The sequence below is a fragment of the Chamaea fasciata genome, unplaced genomic scaffold (genome assembly GCF_029207755.1).
Source record: "Chamaea fasciata isolate MVZ Bird 193981 ecotype frontalis unplaced genomic scaffold, bChaFas1.0.hap1 SCAF_8, whole genome shotgun sequence".
Taxonomy (NCBI): Eukaryota; Metazoa; Chordata; class Aves; order Passeriformes; family Sylviidae; genus Chamaea; species Chamaea fasciata.
Window position 1 is genome coordinate 13,150,286 of NW_027094093.1, and position 20,206 is coordinate 13,170,491.

At 44.6% G+C, this 20,206-nt stretch overlaps 1 protein-coding gene across 3 annotated transcripts in view; it reads left to right on the top strand.

Annotated features, from left to right (window-relative positions):
- Positions 1–20,206, top strand: part of KLF7 (KLF transcription factor 7) — a 64,082-nt gene that overhangs the window by 23,829 nt on the left and 20,047 nt on the right. For 2 of the 3 annotated variants that reach the window (XM_066189719.1, XM_066189720.1), the window contains exon 2: positions 6,846–7,458. In XM_066189719.1, coding sequence (XP_066045816.1) covers positions 6,846–7,458 — 613 coding nt within the window. Of the gene's footprint in view, positions 1–6,845; positions 7,459–12,061; positions 12,783–20,206 lie in introns of those variants that run through there. The other variant, XM_066189721.1, reaches the window with a different exon arrangement.

Sequence of the window (20,206 nt, forward strand, 5' to 3'; positions counted from 1 at the left end):
TCTATTTGAGACATTTGTTACCACCCATTTCTGCTGGTGAAAATTGGTAATTTATGGTAAAGTTGATTTTGATCTTTTGATCTTTAGAATCTGATTAAAATCTTTGATAATCCTGCTGACATCATGCTCCAGAGCGACAGGAAAATGAATCATGTTTATATGAAAATAGTGATTCTGTCCTTTATATCCACATTTTTACTTTAAAATTATCTTTGCTGAATGCAGTTGAAGCTTCTGATTTTAGCATTTCTAACACTCTGAAGAAGTATAAGAGGAGAAGATCCAGGGAGGAAGCCATCTGAGTCATGGTGGGAGAGTTTATTGAGAGTGCTGTTGTGCATGAATAACAGTGAATGGGCTGATTTGGCTAAATACACTTCCTTAACGGTTCATTCTTTGGTCTGAGACCAAGGGGGAAAACGGGCACAGGCCATTATTGTGTTGAAGAAATCAGCGAACAGAGACTTTAGTCCTGTGTGGGGGAGTCAAGAATTAATAGACCTGTCCATTTCAGACTGGTGGCCACTATGGCCCATTTGGATGGTGTTAGGGAGGACTGGCCTGATGCCTCAGGCATATGGTGAAGTTACCACAGGAAAACAAGTCTTTACATATCATACGATCTTTCTTTGCTGGCTGTGCCTGTGCCTGCTTTTTGCACTTGGCAAAAGCCTGTTTATTGAGCATCCAGTTAAGTTGATTTCCTTCATATATACAAGGGATTAGGAACATGCATGCAAATATTTACTGCAAGTCGGCTGTCAAAAAGTATCTTATGGTTGTACCTGAAAAGTGGTTTTAGCTCTTTTTTTTTCAATTAACTATATAACACATAGGCAAGATGTGCTGGCACCTGACTAGTTTTGTCTTAAAACCTTTGCACTGGAAATTATTTGCTATCAACTGAAACTTTTTCTTATGTACATTCATTTCAGGCTGCAGTTTCCCATTTTTCCCAAGTGTATTTTGCAAAACTACTTATTTTAATTCTAAAACTCTGTTTATTTTATTCTGTCCCAAATGTTAAGCTTCTGATGTGCTGCAGCTTTTTCATGACTAGCAACTGCCCAGTAAAAGTTGCCAAGAGGAAAAGCTGGAGGTTTTGGCAGCTGCGTGGGAACAGATGACAGTCTTGGAATAGATGGGCAAGAGTATTGGGCTTTGTTGTTGTTGTTCAGGAAGTAATGAAGGCTTTTGGCAGTGGGAAGAAGATCCATTGTTCAAATCTAGTTGTAGGGTTAAGGATAAAAAATAGCGTGGCATTTCAGAGGAGGCAGGTAAGTTTTGAATCTCTTACTCCTCTTAACTTCAGGGCTGTCCCACAATATCCAGTTCAGTTCTGCTTGTGGTGTCAGCAATGCAAGTGTCAGTGTTGCTCAGGGCTTTTGCTGTTTTGCTGCACAATGAAACACTGATACTGGGCACTGGGCCTGGTGCCACTGTTTGCTCTGAGCGTGCGTGAATGGCGATGGTACTGACCTTACTGTTACTGTTTTGGGTTGTCTTCAGTTGAAGACAGTTTCTCCTCCAATGCAGTCTTGAGGTTTTCTATGTTTTTTTTAGAGATGAGGCCCGTTTTTCACATGCCAGTGGAAAGCAATGGGGTCATGATGGAAGTTGAAATTTGACCTTCACTATTGTATGTGTAATTCTGCTTTGCTTGTGTAAATTACAAAGAGAATCCTTTCAAGTACTGTAAACAGACTTGGTAGATCAGACCTGCTTGTCAGCCACTTTCAACATTTTCATTTTCTGTCACGGCCTGATCTAAGTATCCAGCTTTCTAATTAGGTTTTGGATAACTTCCAAGTTCAGTGCTTGATGTCCAATTATATCTGCAGTAAAATGCCACTTAGAAGTAACTGGCACTTCCACGTAAGAACTTCTGATGATCTGCTAGAAAAATTCAGAATCAAGATATTATAAAATACTTCAGCATCAATAAAACAGAGGAAGCCAGTGAACATATTGATAAAGTGCCTTCCCTGATGTTCTGTCCTCAAATTATTTTAAGTGTTTGGGCATTTTTTTAACCCTTGACAGAATGTTACTGTTGCCATATTGACCTGTGTTTACCTGTGCAAAGCTAGAGAAGTTTGAGTGCTTTAAAGACTTCACAACATGGGCAGGTACTTCTCAAGTGACCTGCTATTTTTCAAAAGTCTGCATGTATGCGTGAAATTCCAATACATATCATGGCTGTCAGCCAAGACTAGTTCTTTGCATTTCATTGAAGCAAATTTAGATTTATACCCTGAGAACTAGGGTTATATTTTGGTTCATCAGATGGAATTAGGTTTTCCAGTGCTGTCTGGACACGAGCCTAGATACCAAACTTGTGTCCGTGCAAAGGCTCCGGGGCTTTGGGCATGTCTTTCTCTTATCATTCTCTAGAGGGGAGATACACTGCCTTGAGGCTTGGCACATTGATGATGGTGGTGGTCGCAGCTAGAACCTTCCTCCTGGTTCCTCTCTGGGGGAGAGAGATGAAGCCAAACATCAGCATCATGAGTGGTAACTCCAGCTCCTTCATGTCTGGATTTTGAATGTTCTGGGTCAACTGTAACCTGGATAGCTGATAGACACCTCAAAATACAGACTGAACCAATTCAAGTATCTGCAAGTCTGGGAGGTGTTGCAGAGTCTGAGGTTTGTCTTGTTGTTGCAGTTAGTGGCAAAACTATCTTGATTTCTGCTGGCTGTAGAGTTAGGTGAGTACTAAGCTCTGCTGAAAATAGTACACGTATCACATCTCCGCTGTAGAGACACACCCTGGATTTCTCTTCTGTTGTATTTCATAGTGGTGAGCATACTCAATGTGTTTCATAAATAATCTTTACTTTCAGTAAATGAGCTTTAGAGGTAAGAATCCAACTAGATTAGAGATCATACCTTTCTCAATTGATAAACGTACTGAACACTGAATTTTCCTGGACCAGTGCTACTGCAAACTCTGAAAGGACTAACAAGAAGTAGGTCCTTACCAGGCATAGGACAGCTCTACAGTGGCTGTCTTGTACTGTCTGAAGGATCTGATACTGCACATGGAGGTGTCACGGTGTGCAGTTCACATGTATTGGGTCACTACATGTGCCCCAGAGGACCTGGATGATAGTGTAATATGGGGAGCAAAGAGATGTTTTGAGTTACTGGAACACATAGAATTTCTTGCAGGTGATGGAAATGTTCCTCTGCTGGGGAAGTGAGACTTTGCAATTTTACCTGAAACTGAAAAATCAGAAGGTTGCCTTGACAGGATTGTCCACATGCAAGACTGTTGTCCTTTTCTATCTGGCTTGCTTCAAGTATATGGGGTCTCACAAAGCCACATCCTATTACTTGTCGGCCATGAATCGTCATTTCTTTTAACTGGTTAAATTGACGAGCAATGTGCAGGGAGAATGACCCTCATTAATCAGGGCAGATCGGTTGAATTAATGGATCACACTTTTTTATCCTTAGCCAGTGGAACTGGCTTGACAGCCAGCAGCAGTCTTATGGATCTTCTTCTTTTGTTCCTGAAGGGAGCCATCTTCTTCTTCCCTTTACAATTTTTAAAGTCTTTATTGCTGTGTTTAGTACAGGCACTGGATAAGAAAGTTTAATACCCACCATGGTGCCTGCAATGTAGCAACTAAGGGGTTGCGGGACTTTGTGTCGCGTGTTAGGTACTCCATTTGTTACACAAAGCTCCATCTCTTGCACGAGTGGTGAGGAGAAGCTGGACGTCCAGCAGAACTTTGCTAAGGGCATGATAAGAGCAGCTCACTCCTGTCTGAGATAATCTTCATTTTTTTTTTTCCTACCAGGCTGGTGGTGGAAGTAAGAGATCTATAGGGATTCACCATCAGCTGAATTCAGCAGTTTGGGTTTGTATCTCTGTAGATAGTGGTCAATATCCTGCTCCTCCCACAAAAAAACCAAAAAACAACCCAAAACAACAAAACAAAAAACTCCAGTAGTTTTTGATGTGCTCAGTGGCAAATAGCTTTGTGGGAATGGAGACCAAAGAATTTTCCTGCCCCTCCTGGTGGTCCACCAGCCTGGAGTGGAGATCTTGGTGTTCTCAGCCTGACTTGTTTCTCCAGGTCAGAGCTCAAGACAAGGTGGTGGGTTTACCTGGCCTAAAAATTGTCATGCCAGGGCAAGGAGTAAAGAAAACAGGCTGGTTTCGAAACCCTTCCTCAGCACTCCCTGGGACATTTGGACCACAAGGAGAGAAGGTCGCATAAGGTATTTGGCATAAGCCTGGGAAGTGCATATGGGGAAAGATGCTTTGTTTCTGCCACCAAAAAAAAGTGCAGCAGTAGGTAGGGCCCTGGCGGGAGGTGAGGGAAGGGCTGTGGCCATAACCCCTCGGCAGGCTTTGTCTGCCATGCAGATTAGGTGCAGGGCTTTTCTGGCTCAGCGTTGCTAGGTTCTTCCCTGCTATTGACTTGGTGGAGAGGCTGAGGGGGGTGGGTGGGTGGGAGGGACTGCATTACATTGTTTCTTTGAGTTGTTTTTCTCCCCCCTTCTATGGGGAGATGGGCTTGATCCACTGGTTTTGGATTTCAGAGGCAGAAGGCAAGACATGACCAGCTGGTGTCTTGAAATGGCACAGGTGCAGTGGCTGCGGGAGGGGGGAGCCAGGAATAATTACAGGTTTGTGAAGCATCAGGCTTTGCCTGAAAAGGGCTCATCGAGAAACTGCTCTTTATGGAAAATTAATGGTGAAGCTGGAAAAACTGTCAGGCCCACTATTGTTGTCATGGGGTAGTGATGCCTTAAAGGAGCAGCACCTCCTGCTCGCCTCCCCTCCATGGGCAGCCCAGAGCTGGCATGCAGCTTTCTGATGCCACAGAAATTGAAATTTCATGTCACTGTCATCAGATTTAATGGCCTTGAGTCCTTGTCTCTCCTCCCTGCTGCTGCCCTCCCCCTTTCCACCCCTAATTTGTGATTATGCTTGCTCTTTCCTTTGGAAGCCCTTTTATTTATTGGGCCCCTAAACCTGTTTCTGCCCCATTGGATGAAGGCTAAGTGGACCAGATAGCCCAAATTACATGATATGGAGAACTCAAAAAGTATTGCCTCTCCTGGTGGTGGGGGTTATTACTGAAAGACTGTGTGGCATGTTGGAAAGCTTCTCCCAAAACCCATTAGGATTTATCTGGGGAGAGACCAGATTCTCAGCTAAAGCTGTTTCTCATAGTCCCAGAAATGCACCTTCTAAAGAAAATTGAAAGGTTGCTAAAGGCAAGTACAATTGGTAAGTGTCCCACCCCCAGGCCTGGGTACAGACAGTCTCATACCTCTGAATATAACACACATGCTGAAGTATGCATGTCTCACCTGCATATATATTCTGTTCTGTTGCTTTTTTTCCATCGCTGCAGCTCAGATCTATAATCATCTATTATTTAAAAAAGAAACAACAGTGTGGCAGATTTTGTTGTGAACTTGAAAGTCATCCCACCACATTGTATCTGCAACCAACAGTACTGCTTCCTGGGAGCTTTGAAAGTAATAATCTCAAATTACCTGGCAGTTCCTAGAGAGCCATGAGTGAGGCCTCCTTACATTCCTGTTGATGCGACCTTTGTACTCAGAAGGCAGAAGTCTCTGTCTCTCCTCTGGTCATACGAAGCTTTTATTTTTTGATCAGATGCTGGACTCTCCAGATTGAGAGGTAGTTGGGTCACCACCTCCCATAGATTAATATTTTTTGACTAAAACCCCTTTCTTGATATTGGTAGAAGTGTTCTCTGAGGAGTAGTTTTCAGAGGTTTCTAAAATGTATTAGTTAGAATGTCTCTTTCTCCAAGCCCTGTGAAATCACAGTGGTGTTATTAAACTAGCTATCCTTTCAAGCTGCAAGAGATGAAAAACATTGCTAATAAACTCCATTAAAAGCTCCTGAAACTACAGCAAATGGTTCTTTATAAACAATAAAAATTGTTTATGGAGGACACTGGGGCAATGCTTTGGTGGCTGAAGGCTTTATTGGGGCAAGCTCAGGGCACCTGATAATAAGGCACATTCACGTAGGAGGCTCGTCCCATTCTTGTGCTGGTGATCAACTGCTGTGGAGGTGCAGGAGCACATTTTTATATGGCAGCCTCTTGGACTGCAACTTCACCTACTTTTTAATAAAGGGGTGCGTGTGTTTGTGTGCAAGTCTGGTGTCCTGTACACAGGAAGCTCCATTTGACTAGATGTGCCAAAACTCCCTCTAAAACTGACAATAGATCCTTTTATTTCTGTCACCTTTCCTTCTTTCAGGCCCTTTACACAAGCTGTGGTCTCACTGGAAGCTTTTCTGCCTCCTATCTTAAATGCCACGCTTCAGAATTTTGCTGTTTAAGGATGATTGGGCCCCAGCCAACTACACTGAGTTAAATTTGGAGAGAAAGTTAATGTTTGTGAAGGAAGAGGAAGCAGTTATTTGGAGAGGTGACTTTTTGTTTGTATGTGGCCAAATGATGAGTCTGTTGGGATAGTTTCGTATGGAAGTGGCTGTTGGGCAGATTATACTTAAAGTTGGGAAGGCCCTGGTACCCCTGGAACAATGAACAGACTTTAATGAAAGTGTAGTGGATGCTTTCTGGTTGTTGTATCTTCACTTCTAGTATAAGACCTGCTACCATATGTGGGTATTCCCAGACTATCTTTGAGCAGCCTCAAACAAGTGCCAAGTCTTCATGTCTTCCAATGTGTGACCATCTCATAAGAAGATGTTGATGTTGATGAGTGCTGTGTTGAAATGCCTCTGGACCATGTTCTCCTGCCCTCGGTGGCAGCTATGCTGTAATCTTGCTCTAACTGCGGTTTCTCTCCCTCCCCTCCCCCTTTCCCTTCTGCAGACATGCCTGGAGTTGGAGCGATACCTTCAGACTGAACCACGGAAGATCTCTGAGACCTTTGGTGAGGATTTGGACTGCTTCCTTCATGCCTCCTCAGCCCCAGATGCAGAGGACAATATACGACGGCTGGACCCCATCCTTTTACCAGTGGAGACGAGTACATGTGACAAAAGCTCCAACATGGACATTATCCTGTCCCGTGACAAACTGCTGTCTGAGACGTGCCTCAGCTCGCAGTCCACCAGCTCGTCCACAGAGGGCTACACAGCTGTCAACCAGGCTCAGCTCAATGCAGTGACCTCATTAACCCCCCCTTCCTCTCCGGAGCTCAGCCGCCACCTTGTAAAAACCCCACAGACTCTCACAGCAGTGGATGGCACAGTGACGTTGAAACTGGTAGCCAAGAAAACTTCACTCAGCTCTGTGAAAGTGGGTGTAGCAACAGCGACTGCGGGGACAATAAAAAATGGGCAAAGTGACAGTGAGCAAGGAGGTACAGGGCCAGAAGCATCCCCAGAAAACAAGAAGAGGGTTCATCGCTGTCAATTTAATGGGTGCCGGAAAGTTTATACAAAGAGCTCCCACTTAAAGGCTCACCAGAGGACTCATACAGGTACTTGTGTAGGATGCTTCTCTCATCTTGTCCTCCTGCCACCTACCCGTAACCATCTCCTTTTATTCTCATTTAGAAAAGAAAAAAAAAAAAACGCTTCTGAATGTCCAAGCTTCTGTCTATGAAACAGGGCAGTGGAAAATATGGTAGGCCAGGAAATGTACCCATTATTCAATAGAACAGAGAAGTTCACCATCTACCATTAAATACCTGTTGGAGTTTCATATGTGTTATGGGGCTTGATGCAGAGTAATTTTAGGATACCTAAGGGATGTAGATGTATCATTTTTGTTAAAGCTATGCGCATGTCACTGGGTTTTTGGCACTCACTTCCCCAAGATAACTTTAAAAATGTAAAGTTCAGTCAAGTGTTATTTTCTTCAAATAGAAAATAGCGTGGGTAGATTTTTGGTGCCTTTTGTATGGGAGAAAGAGAAATGTGTTTCAGATCTTAAATACAGTTTAGGAATACTCAGTGCATGAGGCAGTGTGTGTAGATGTAGACGTGTAGGCACACAGAGGCACATACCCTTCAGATACTCATGATCTTGGACTTCTCCAGTGCTAAAATATTGTGGAAACAAATAAAAGAATGACATGGAATTTGAATTAGATAGTGTAGGTAGAGAGGGACTAGGATGTATGGATAGATGTCAGGCTGTTATTTTGGGTAACATTTACAAGTGTTATATATATGTCTGTGTGTAAGCTGGTTGAGGCATACTGAATTGGCTTAGGCTGGCTGTTCAGATTCCCTCCTCTCATTTCTTCATAGTCTCCAGCAGCTTTTCGGCTGGTGTTCATTGGCATTAATAGCTATGCAGTTCACACACGTTGCTGCTTTGTTCTAAGCCTCACACGTGATGAGAGATGATAAATTCCCATTAGCACTGTCTTATCATGTGATTATTCTTGTTTCCAGAGGGATTGCTGTAATCAGTTTTCTCAATTTTACTGTAAAATGTGTGGTCTCTTACAATAACTGCACATTTAATTCACGATCTTATCATGCAGGCAGATTCCTAGAAGCAAGGTTGTTCTTGCAAGGTAGAAAATAACACGTTGGACCAATGCAGTAAATCAGATAAATATGTGGGTTGTTAAGAGAGCTGCATCCATCACATACTAGGCAGCACTGTATAAGTTACATGGTCTAAAGTATAAATCATAGTAAGACATAAAAGGCATTGATCTTTTTATATGGGCTTTCTAGTGCTTTTACTGGGGATAGCCACCTTGCCAGGAGTGACCTCACCTGTGATTCAGTGATTTGAAAGCCAGTGAAAGTAGTACAATAATTCTAAAATCAGCATCAACATGGTCAGAATGTTGGTTCCTTGTAGCAGCTATGCTGCTCTGAGGGCTTGTCTGTGCTGGGTCTGGCCACTGGGACAATTCAGCCAGGGCCTTCCAGCAGACAATGGAGCTTCCATGAAAGAACAAGTGAAGAGTGTGAGAGCTGTTGACCCAGTGATGTTGTCTGTTCAGATACAACCCCCATGTTCGTCCTCAAGCTGGAAGTGATGGGTCTTACACAGCTTTTCCTGAAGTTAGTCAGCGATATGTCATGATAGCCTGGAAAGGGTGAACTTGTGAAGTTTTCCTGGTGTTGTCACACAGATGGGGATATGGACAAGGAGCCATGAGGAGCACTTGCAAAAACTACTAATCTCTCGGCACCTTTACCCTTCAGTGTCAAAATCTTACAAGAGTTTGCATGCTTTTGAAGCCAACCTTAGGTCTGGTTGTATTTTCTGAGGCCAAAACCTTTCCCCTCTAACATTATCAAGTGAAATCTTACATTTTACAGTTAATACATGATTAGAAACATTTCTCACTGGCCCTGTGATCTTTCTGTTGAATAGCCTTGGATTGTACGTGGTGCCATGACGTGCTGAGCCTGCCCATCCGCAGCAGTGCTGGATGTGGTGAGAAAGGCAGTCTTCCTTTGCCAGGAGATAGGGAAGACCTTTATCAGATGCTGCAACTGCAGCTGCCTGGGTGCAGAACCCAAACCTCCCATTCCCTGGTGGGATCAGCTTCCCCTCTGATCTTGCCAGTTAAACCATGAGTGGTTTAAATAGCCCCAAATTATGGGAGTGTTTCTGTTTCCATTCACCATGTCCTGAGCAGATAGCATAGGTTGTTAAGAAAGCAGGAAGGCAAAAAACAAGAGGGAATACAAACCTGGAATAATGATCTCTCCTGTCCTAACAGCTGTAAAAGCACCCTGCCGCTTCCCATGTCCTAGCTGCGCACAGCTTTGTAGAAAGCTTGGTTTCCTTTTGTGATCAGGACTGAATGCAGCCTTGTTGTTAAAACACATCTTTGATGCAGAACTTGGGAGCAGGAAACCTGTCTCTCCTTTTTGTCTGTAGAAAGCATGTTGTCTAAATAGCTGTGAACATTTACATCCTGGGAGCAACCTGAGTAAATCTAGGGGAGGAGTGTGATAGGCTTACCTAAACAGCTTATTTGTGTCTGGAGCACAAAGTCATGCAGAGCGCTTCACACTGCTTACATGCTCTGTTCCCTAAAAACACACTGACCGTTGGATGCCTTAAATGAGAGCTAGTACAATCAAGACATTTAATGTGTTCATACTGACTTCTTCAGTGGGGTTCCCCGCAGGGAGCCCCTGCCTCTGGTAAAAAAAGTGGGACAGAGAGGAGTAGCTATGGATATTTGTGACTGAATTATAAATGTCAGGGCTGTGTCCTCTCCCATGCAGCCTTCAGGGCATGGGACAAGGAGCCCTTTTCTCTATGGGTGCTTTGTTTTTTCCATGCCTGAATTGAGTATGGTGTGGGTTGCGAATGCACCCAGCAGTGCCAATGGCTAGTAGCCACTTGGCTTAGTCAGTGGCAGAGCCAGAGGGTCTGAAATGATTGCAAGATATTTTCCTTTGGCTGGTGGTTTGTTAGTGTGTCATGCGAAAGCAGTCTGCCAGTGTGGGCTCTGTAAATGGGTGTGAGTGCCCCGACAGACAAAGAGCTCCCAGTGTGGGGTTCACAGGCAGAGAGGCAGATGTGGGCTGGTCACTCAGCTCGCACGTGCAAAGTCCACTTGTTGGATCAAAGAGATTTACTGCAGTGCATGAAAACAAGAAACCATGGGCTGGGGAGCGGGTGGGGGGTGGAAGGCAGCGGAAGGAGGCTGCATTCCTTTCGTTCATATGTAAGGCTGACCAGACAGACGCTGGCTGCTGTTCCTTGCTGCTGCGTGATGAGCCAGGCTGGGCTGCAGGCAACGCAGGCTGATAGCAGCTTGCTAGATTGGGAACAATCCTCTCTTGGGGTTTTACTTTGCCGGGAAGCCCAGGGATCATCAGACCCCACGTTATACTTGGTGCATCTTCCACATTGCTGTCCCACATCTCATCTGCAAGAGAATCAGGACAGCACTATAAAGCCCATCAGTGGCTGAACTGGTTATGAAACCACCTTCTGGATGACCTTTGGAGAGGGAAAAACAATCATCTGTGTGGGAGAGAATTTAATCTGGAAGGGAAAGGGAAAAACACTGTCTGTATGGAAAGGGAAATGAAAATATTTGACTGAACTCAAAGCAAGCTGGGGCATCTAAAGTTAAGGGTGTGTAAAGGAGCTCAGAGCAGTGGTTGGACTGACTGTTAGAGTGCAGCAAAGAAGCCCCTCAGGGAAGAAATAGCAGCTGGGCCTGTAAACAGGAGGAAAAGGCGAGCTGTAGGTTTGGAAAAGCCACATTGCCAGTGTGAAGGTGAGGTAGAAACATCTAAAGAAGAAGGAACCAGGACTGGCATGGTAATTCAACCCTAGCACATTCTCTCGCGGTTATTTGTGGAGCAGAAATCAGTGCAAACAATGGTATTTTCTCTCTTTGTAGAGAGGAAAATTTTCATTCTGCATTCACACATGCATGGAGATGAATTGTCAATGTCATGGAGAGTGGAGAGGGACGGAATTCCAATGAGCCAAGCCCCATGTATAATCATCAGTACTTCCTAAATTAGAAAACAGGATATTGCTGGAGAGTGTCTGAATGCAAATAAGTCTAAGGGTGAGCTGGCCTGTGACCTATGGAAAGATTAGTCATGGGATGTGACTGTGTCTCCTGGATCAAAGACTGCTGGAGATTTCTATCTCTTGACAAAACCATTCCTATCAGCCTTCCTTGCAGTAATGTGCAGGGGAAGGTATAAGATGGGGTGGATATTTTCTGATGGGGGATGGTGCATCCCATAAAAACTGGCCAGGAAATCCTTAAGATTGGGACAGTAATAAAAAAATTACCCTTATGGAGTTCTGCTAGGATTTGCATTCTATGAGTATCAGAAGGTTTGCTTTTTTTTTCTTTATCCATCCAAAACCAGGATCGGATAAAACTGATGCTCAAGTCTGAGAAACAACTACCAGGCACCTCTCATCTTTATTTAGGTTTCTAAGCTAAACAAGTGGGAAATACCCATGTAAATAGATGTTACTAGTCTACATGTGATCTCAAGATAGCACTTCTTCAAGTGGGGTTTGTTTCACATTGTCAGGACATCTTATTTTAAATTATATAGTTCTTTGATCCAAAATGCTGGGTGAGAGTAGCTAAAACAAACAAATCTACCCTGCAGGAAAACAACATACTACATTTGCAAGAAAAAGATGAGACACACGAGAGATTAGAAAGAGCATTAACCAACAGAAGGTTTTTGAGACGGCATATAAAATAATAGAGAAGAAGTTTCCCCAAGTATTGGAGGCAAAAGAGTAAATATTTGGAATCTGGAAATTATTGGAGTGGACAAAGTTGAGGAGAGTAGGCTGGATGACAGATAAAGAAGATTAAACAAAGTAAAGGAATAACAGAGAAAATAAAGACTCTGTCAGTGATAGCAATGGGAAGCTGCATTGCTGTATTGTTTTACTGTAGTAGCATCTGGGAACAGAAAGCCGATGAAGAGGAGGAAAAAAGCAAGTAGCCAAGCACAGGACAAATTCTGCAGGATGCAAGACTGAATAATGACTTAGGGAAAAGCATTTGGGAGAACAGTATTGGTGGCATAGGAGTAATTAAAGCCAAAGCCCAAGATGTTTTGTTGTACAGAGGTCCATAGCTTTGTGGTGAGTTCACAGCTCTGTGTGCAGGACTGAAACCTGCTAAGGGGACATGGAGGGACATGGAGGATCCTGAAGTTCCGATGGCAGCAGCTGAAGCAACAGATGAATACATTGCTGGAAATGTGAGCCAGAGAACTGAAGGAGGAAGGGTATGTGAAAGACCTTAATTCAAGGCTGCATTTTTGGGGGACTACAGTTGCTTGGCCAATTTGGAAAGATGTGTTTTTGTTGTGATGTTGGATTTCTAAAAAGTTTTTTGTGTATAAACATAACAAGTCTTTATCAAAGCTGATTAAAATAAGCCCAGCTTGATCCTGAGCTCCTTATAATTTTCTGATCTTGAGGCCTTTTAGCCATTTGGCAAGTTTGGAGAGGAGTGTTGTGATTTCATTGTGGAGAGTCAGAGCCTCACTTCATTATTACAGCAAGAGATTTGACTTAGGAAATGGTCTTTGAGAACCACCCAGGCAGCAGGAGGATGGCCCCTGCCAAATGCAGCCGTTGCCATTTAAAACACCACTGGTGTTTGTCCATAGCTTAGTTGTCAATACCTGAATTCTCAGTCCTGTGTTTCTGCTGCATCATTTGCCAAATCGGTAGCATGGGACCATCCTATTGTTTGGGTTTGAAAATGTAAATAGATATTGTTTGTTTGTTTGCCATGTGAGAAGATTTCTGGCACAAGGTAGACCTAGAAATTGATGTTTTCTGTCTGTTCAGCAGCTGCAGGACCTCCAAATGTTGGAGGCAAGTGCAAGTGCAGGTGCCTCCAAATGTTATGGCAGTCTGCCTTGGTAAAGTATAGAGGAGCCTTCTAGAGTTTGTAAATTAGTGTTCTCTTTATACCCATCCATCCACTCCTGAGCCCCTGTGAAGCACCCAGCCAGTGGGCAAATGATAGAGATCACAAAAAGAGACTCAAAAGAAAAACCCACCAATTCGTCTTCTGCCAAGTTCCCTTTGTGTTGCTGCTGTCCCACACTGGATAAAATTGGCAAGTTAACAATAAGAAGCTATTATTTTCTTGTCCATTTGTCCAAAAGCACTGTCATTTCTAAAGTATTTGAGGTCACGCCAGGGATGAATTGGAGATGTGTGCTCAGAAATACTGTTTTAGGCTGAGGTGGGCATGACTGGGAGACCTGAAGTGCTCTGGGCAGGAAAAGCCAAGTGCACTACCTCTCATCTTAAAAGCAGGTGCTGGGTTAGAGGCTTTTCCTAAGCGCAGTGGGTGTTTGAGTCTGAGTAATATCTGGGCAGGTAGTAGCCAGCAGCCTGGATGGACCTCTCCTAATCCAGAGCCTGTCTTTTACACCCCATGTGGATACAATCCCACATACCTAAATACCAGCAGCAGTAACTTGAAAGCAGGAGCAGATGAACTACAAGGCTTCATGGAAGCTGACCTAAATACAACAGAGGAGTCTATGCTTTTGCCAAGGGGTGGGGGTCCCAAATAAAACCATGGGCACAATAGCATAAGCAGTGCCCACCTTATAGCAAAAACCAGCTGCAGGTAGGGAGACTGGCCTGATAGGGAGAGGGAATACGAGACACCCGTTCAGTCCCGTGCTCTCTGGCCCAGGTATCTGTGAGGCTATTTTTGAAATAAGTTCCATTGTCTGACTCAGGTTCCATGTCACCACAGGACTTGCTTTTCAATGCCCAGGATGGTGTTTTGGGCAGTGGCGTGAGGCACAGTGTACGTCTCCAGCCATCCAATGGTTGTGTCCACCACTGTCAGCATGTAGTGCCTGGCTTGGTGGGTTTGTGGGAGTGTGATGCAATTGATCTGCCAGGCCTCCCCATACTTACATTTCAACCATTGACCCCTTATCACAAGGGCTTTACACTTGGCCTGCTTGATTGTAGCACATGTTTCGCAGTTGTGGATGACCTGGAAGATACTGTCTGTGTTAAGTTCACCCCTTGATCAGGAGCCCATCATGTTGCATCTCTTCCCTGATGACCCGAGCTGTCATGGACCCACCAAGTCAAAAATAATTCACCTTTATGTTGCCAGTCCAGATCCATCTGAGACACTTTGATCTTGGCAACCTGATCCACCTGTTTGTTGTTGCAGTAGCCCAACTCTTGGGTATGTGGGCATCTACACGGTGTACTTTCACAGCCAGCTTCTCTATCTGTGGCAATGTCTTGCCACAATTCAGCAGCCTACATGGGTTTGCCTCTGTGCTGCCAATTGGTCTAGCCAGTCCCACAGAATATTTGATAGGAACAAAGGCATTAATATTCCTTGGCTACAAGTCATAGTTCATATTGTTAATTCACTAGTAATTATTCAATCTTCTTTCGGTTAAATTATTTGCTCCTTTTGCTCAGTCTTCTTCTACTTCTTGAATCAGTGCACCATGAGTCAAGGCTCATAATCTCCCTCTGCCAAAATTACCCTTTCCCTAGTTTGTTGAGTTGGCATTGTTTTTTCCTCGTAATCTGGTCTTATCTTGGTTGTTTTGTCAATTGTCTTTGGTTCCTTGGTTTAGAAGAGCGCTTTCATGTGGAGGTGGTAGAAAAGCCTCATGGCCCTGCATGGCAGGCTGGTTTTGGCCTCCACCCTGCAGAACAATTTGAACCACCTCAAGTGGTCCCAGCAGTCTGTTCCTACTGAAGATGAGGACATCCATCACCTTCCCTGTCTGTGAGGTTTCTTCACATTTCTCCAGATGCAGAAGGCAATACAAGCTCCACAGGTTGCCCAGCCTACAGAGCAACCAGGTCATGTCAAGGGGTGAGGTGGTTCCAAAACCGGCAAAAAGGATACAGCAGACTAGAGGCTGCACTCTCTGGGATAATGGGCGATTGCTTCAGTCACTCAGGAGTGATGTCCAGCTTCTCCCTGACCTGGTACTGGGAATTGCAAAGGCCAGTGGTGCTGGTCCTTTCAGCAGTCATGCTCTTGGCTACAGCAGGCGGTTTCTTTGGACCCTCAGGAATGACGTCCATCCTGAACCTTACCCAGCCTTTGGGATTGCAAGAGTTGAGGCTGCTGGTCCATTCTTTGGCCATACATGTGGCGGCAATGAATGGCAGAGATGGCCTGTGGATCACCATGGTCAGGAAGACCACCAGGATGAGCCTCCTTTTGGCCTTTTGCAAGGGTGACATCTTGACACGTGAGCTGCCTCGGCCTGCCATGTTGGTCAGAGTTCCAGCTGTGATGTTTGGGCTGAGTGGCTGCCCAGTCTCTATGTGCTTGCACATGTTGGCAGTGTGACATCATGGGCTGCTGTCGCACAGGGCTCTGTGATGTCACAACATGTTGTCTGCCTGGCCGGTGGGCAGCGAAAGCCAAAATGCAGCTGGGAAGGACCTGGGTAGATGGGTTTTGAAGCCTGTCCCACTGCAATGCCTGCGGGTAGGCAATGAGCCCAGCAGTGGAGTGGCACTGTGTCCCACAGGATTTGCACTGTGAGCTGTGCCCAGGCTCCATCCAAGCTGCATTCAGTGCTGTACCCCAGCTGGGCGGCCATGATATGTTTCCACACAAAATCCTCTTGAGGGCAAAGTGACAACCCATGTTAAGAGGAAAGCCAAAAATTCATGCATTTTGACAAAAAATCTTAACCCCCCTTGAGCAGGGTCTTGGAGAAACTGACCTGTAAGAGGAATAACAGATCATTCTCAGCATACCATTACCTTCCAGATGTGTTTAATCACCTTTTACCACCATAAAGTCAACTGGATACAGTCTACCATATAAAATTTCAAAGGGGCTTTCTCCTTTCGTAACAAGTGTGGTGATTCAGATTCTCACTAAAGCAATAGGTGACACATCTACACTCATGTTTGTGGATTTGCCACCCAGTGCCCCTTTCTGCACGGAATAAATACCTCAACTCTGTGTGTGGATCAACTTCTTGCACAGTGGGTGAAGCCACCTGTTTCCGGACAATGACTGCAGAACCAAAATCTTTCCACTGGTCAGCTTTAAACATGATAAGAAGGCTTAATAAGAATCAAAGCCTTTGAAACACTGCAGGCCAGGTTGCAATCCCAGAAGTCCCCATTTGCAGATAAGCGCACAAATGTTGTGTTAGGTAGATTTGTTCCTGAAGATGTCTGGCTTTCAAAACTCAAAACTGAAAATTGTGGCTGCAAAAAACTGAATGCTGAAAAAAACATTTGCAGGAGTGCTAGCTAAGCTAATGATGACAAACACGTGTTTCAAGATAAAAGCTGATGCCCAGCTGAGTTCTGAAAGAAAGGTGTACTCAACTGTATGGCTGTGCACATTCAGAGGCTTAGCAGGGATTTATTCCTTCCTCCTGTACATCTGGAATCTCACCACACACAGAGAGGTCTTAATAGCTTAGTTCATATAAACTTCCATTTGTACATCTTCTTGGTCACCTGTAAAGTTTGCAAAGCCTTTCCTTCTTCAGAGTGAAATTTTCCACATTTGGGTTTTTTTCCAGTATGGTTGTTGTTTGTTATTTTAGAAATTGGAGCATGTGTGTTGGAGAGAGGCAGAGAGAAAAGAACTGTGCACAGTGTAACAAGTTTAGCTAAAAGCTTGGCCCATGTAATTGAAAATAATAGAATACTTCTGTCTGTGAATATCTGGGTAAAAATTAACTTGAATGGATTAAGCTGTGATCCATTGTAGACTGACTTCCATATGAGTGATATTTTATCATTAATTCTTTGTGAGACCCGTAGAATCCCAAAGGTGATTTTTTTCTTGGGCTTTGTTTGGCTTTGAATGTGTATTTGTAAACATGTTTCATACAGAAAACCTCTTTTATTTTTTGATTTTTCTCCAGTGTTACCCAGAAATGGAATGTCGTAATGCAGTTGTGTTCTCCTTTGGTTACTTACACTCACGTGGCAGCATGAATGATCTGGGTGGTTTCCGGCTGGTTGCATGTAACCCCCTTAGAGCTAAGGACAGGTAATCCTTTGTGCCTTTTCCAAAATCCAGATGGGGAAACTTCCTAGCTGGTAAAATTAATTATCTCTACTCGCTACCTTGTGCTCTTGAGATTAGTCTGCTTGGTTCACCAAGGGTTGCCCAGCAGCATTGCCAAGGCCTTTTTACTGTGCCCTGCTCAGTGTGGAGCAGCGAGGAGCTTGTGTGCTGCTGGGTGCAGCCTGCCAGCTGTGCCCAAGGATAGAGAAAGCGCCAGGAAAGGTGAGATCTCCTTCAAACGTGCCTGCCAGCCTGGAGGTAGCTCTGCCTTGGCACCATGGCAGCCTTTAGTTAGAGAACTTGCCAGTGTGTTCTTTAAGCCCAAGCACATGATTTCCCTTTTGCAACTATCCCCAAATCAAATCCAGTATTTGAATGATTGAGATCCTGGATCTTTTTCCATTGTTGTTGTTGACAAAAAAGGGAAATCAGAAGGAACCTATGTTCTTTTCCCCTCATGTTTTATTGCTGTTCTATCTCTGCCAGTCTGTATAATTTTTTTTGTTATCTTTTCTCTGATTTTCTAGTGACTAAAGGGAGAAGATGGTGAATGCTGAAAAACATAAAGCACTGCAATAGTTTGAGTAAGCAAACCTCACATTCATTAGCAAAAATATGGAGCAAAACCATTTAAAATGCTAGCACCAGGAAAAGGGAAGTCTGTTGCTCTGATATTTTGTTGTAATTTCTGAACGGGGTCTGTGATATATGCATCTCATATTTTTCCTGGCCTATTTGCCTTTATATATAGTCTGGAATTTCTCAGAAACTCTTGAGCTAAACCAAGGAACACATCTTTGATACACTGCTCTGGATAATGTAAATATGCACCATGTCCCCTAAAGGCTATCTCATTGTCTGCCCTCTAAGATACCTTACAAAAAACAAAGGGAAGAGAACACGTTTCAGAGTACTGGAAAAATCTGACCCAGTGAGCTGCTGAATTTTTTTCGTTTTTCATCTGTTCCTTCTGCCGCTGCTACCTTCCTTTGCATCTTTGAGCTTGCAGAGCTCCACAGAATCTGAAACTAGAAGCCCTTATTAGAGGACATTTTTTAAAATTTCTTGCTGCTCCTCTGGGGACCTAAGTAATGGCAGCTTGAAGCAGCAGAGAATGTGTAATTAGGGCAAACAGCGATGCCTCGCGTGATCGGGAGAAACAGGAGGAGAGGAGGGGAAGCGCAACAGCCCGGCGTGCACAGGCTGTTACTAGGAGACCCCGGCACGAAATGCATGAGATGCGGGGTGCTAATGGGCCGGCCCCGCCGCCTGGGTACCAGCCCGACCTGCTGCACAGCTGCTTCTGCCCGCCCGTTGCCAAGCAACTCTTTTTCTCCTCTCCTCTCCTCTCCTCTCCTCTCCTCTCCTCTCCTCTCCTCTCCTCTCCTCTCCTCTCCTCTCCTCTCCTCTCCTCTCCTCTCCTCTCCTCTCCTCTCCTCTCCTCTCCTCTCCTCTCCTCTCCTCTCCTCTCCTCTCCTCTCCTCTCCTCTCCTCTCCTCTCCTCTCCTCTCCTCTCCTCTCCTCTCCTCTCCTCTCCTCTCCTCTCCTCTCCTCTCCTCTCCTCTCCTCTCCTCTCCTCTCCTCTCCTCTCCTCTCCTCTCCTCTCCTCTCCTCTCCTCTCCTCTCCTCTCCTCTCCTCTCCTCTCCTCTCCTCTCCTCCTCCTCCCTCCCCTTTTTTTTTTTTTTTTTTTTTTTTTTTTTTTCCCTCCTTTTCCTCCCCCCTCCACACTCATTCGGAGGCTTAATTGGGTAGTTTTGCTGCTGGTGCTGCTGCCGAGTGCTCGCCTGTCCCTACCGCTCTGCTGCTGTCCCCAGGGCCCGGCCCATGGGAGGATGTGCCGGCAATTAATGGGGCAGAAGTTGGTCTTGTGTGCTCAGGCTGGCACCAGCGCCTGTCCCCCTGCCCTGCTCCCCACCATCGAGGAGCTTCCTTCAAAGAGGAGCTGTGGAGAGGGTTTGAACGGGGGTGCACATTGCAAAGGCTTTATCACTGTCAATGGGAGTCTTGCACAGACCCAAAGAGATAAAGCCAGGCGTTCCTCCCCTCTTTCAGGGCTCAGTAAGGAGAGCAATGTGCGCTTGTTAAATGCAGCCTCTTGAGTAGAAAATGGAACATTTCCATTTCTTTGAATGTTGCTGCATGCTTTGCTTTTCTCAGCTTTTCAGCTAGGCAAGTGGGCTTTGTGGATGTTCGTTAGGTGCTTGTGTGTGCATAAGACATAATGCTGCAAAAATAGGTTTCTTTTTGTGTCCTGAATGGCTACATGCTGAAGACTGCTGCTTGGTAGACAAGCCTTAGCAAGGCCCTCAGGAAGTAATCCGGAGCTTTGAAGTTTGTAGAAAGACTGATTGGACATTGGGTCTGCTTCTTAACCTCTTATCCCCCATCTCTAATATAGATATGATCAGAGTCACCTCTCTATAAGGGCACTGCTGACCTTTTTGGATGAAAGGAGCTGTACATCATTCATGGAAATATACTGCTTTTACACTTGATCATCCCTGCCCTTCTAAAAATAGGTACAACCTTCTCACATTGTGTATTTCACAATCCTGTCACATTCCTCTTCTGCCCCATACTGTCTTCTGCCAGCTTTTCTCTTGTGCTTTGTCACCCTTTCAAAGGCTTTTCCATTTTTCCAGCAGGTGGCAAAACTGAATAAAATGCCAATTTAAATTTTTTTTTCCTCTTTTTTTGTGTAGAAAACATTTCTGGGCCAGTTAAGCA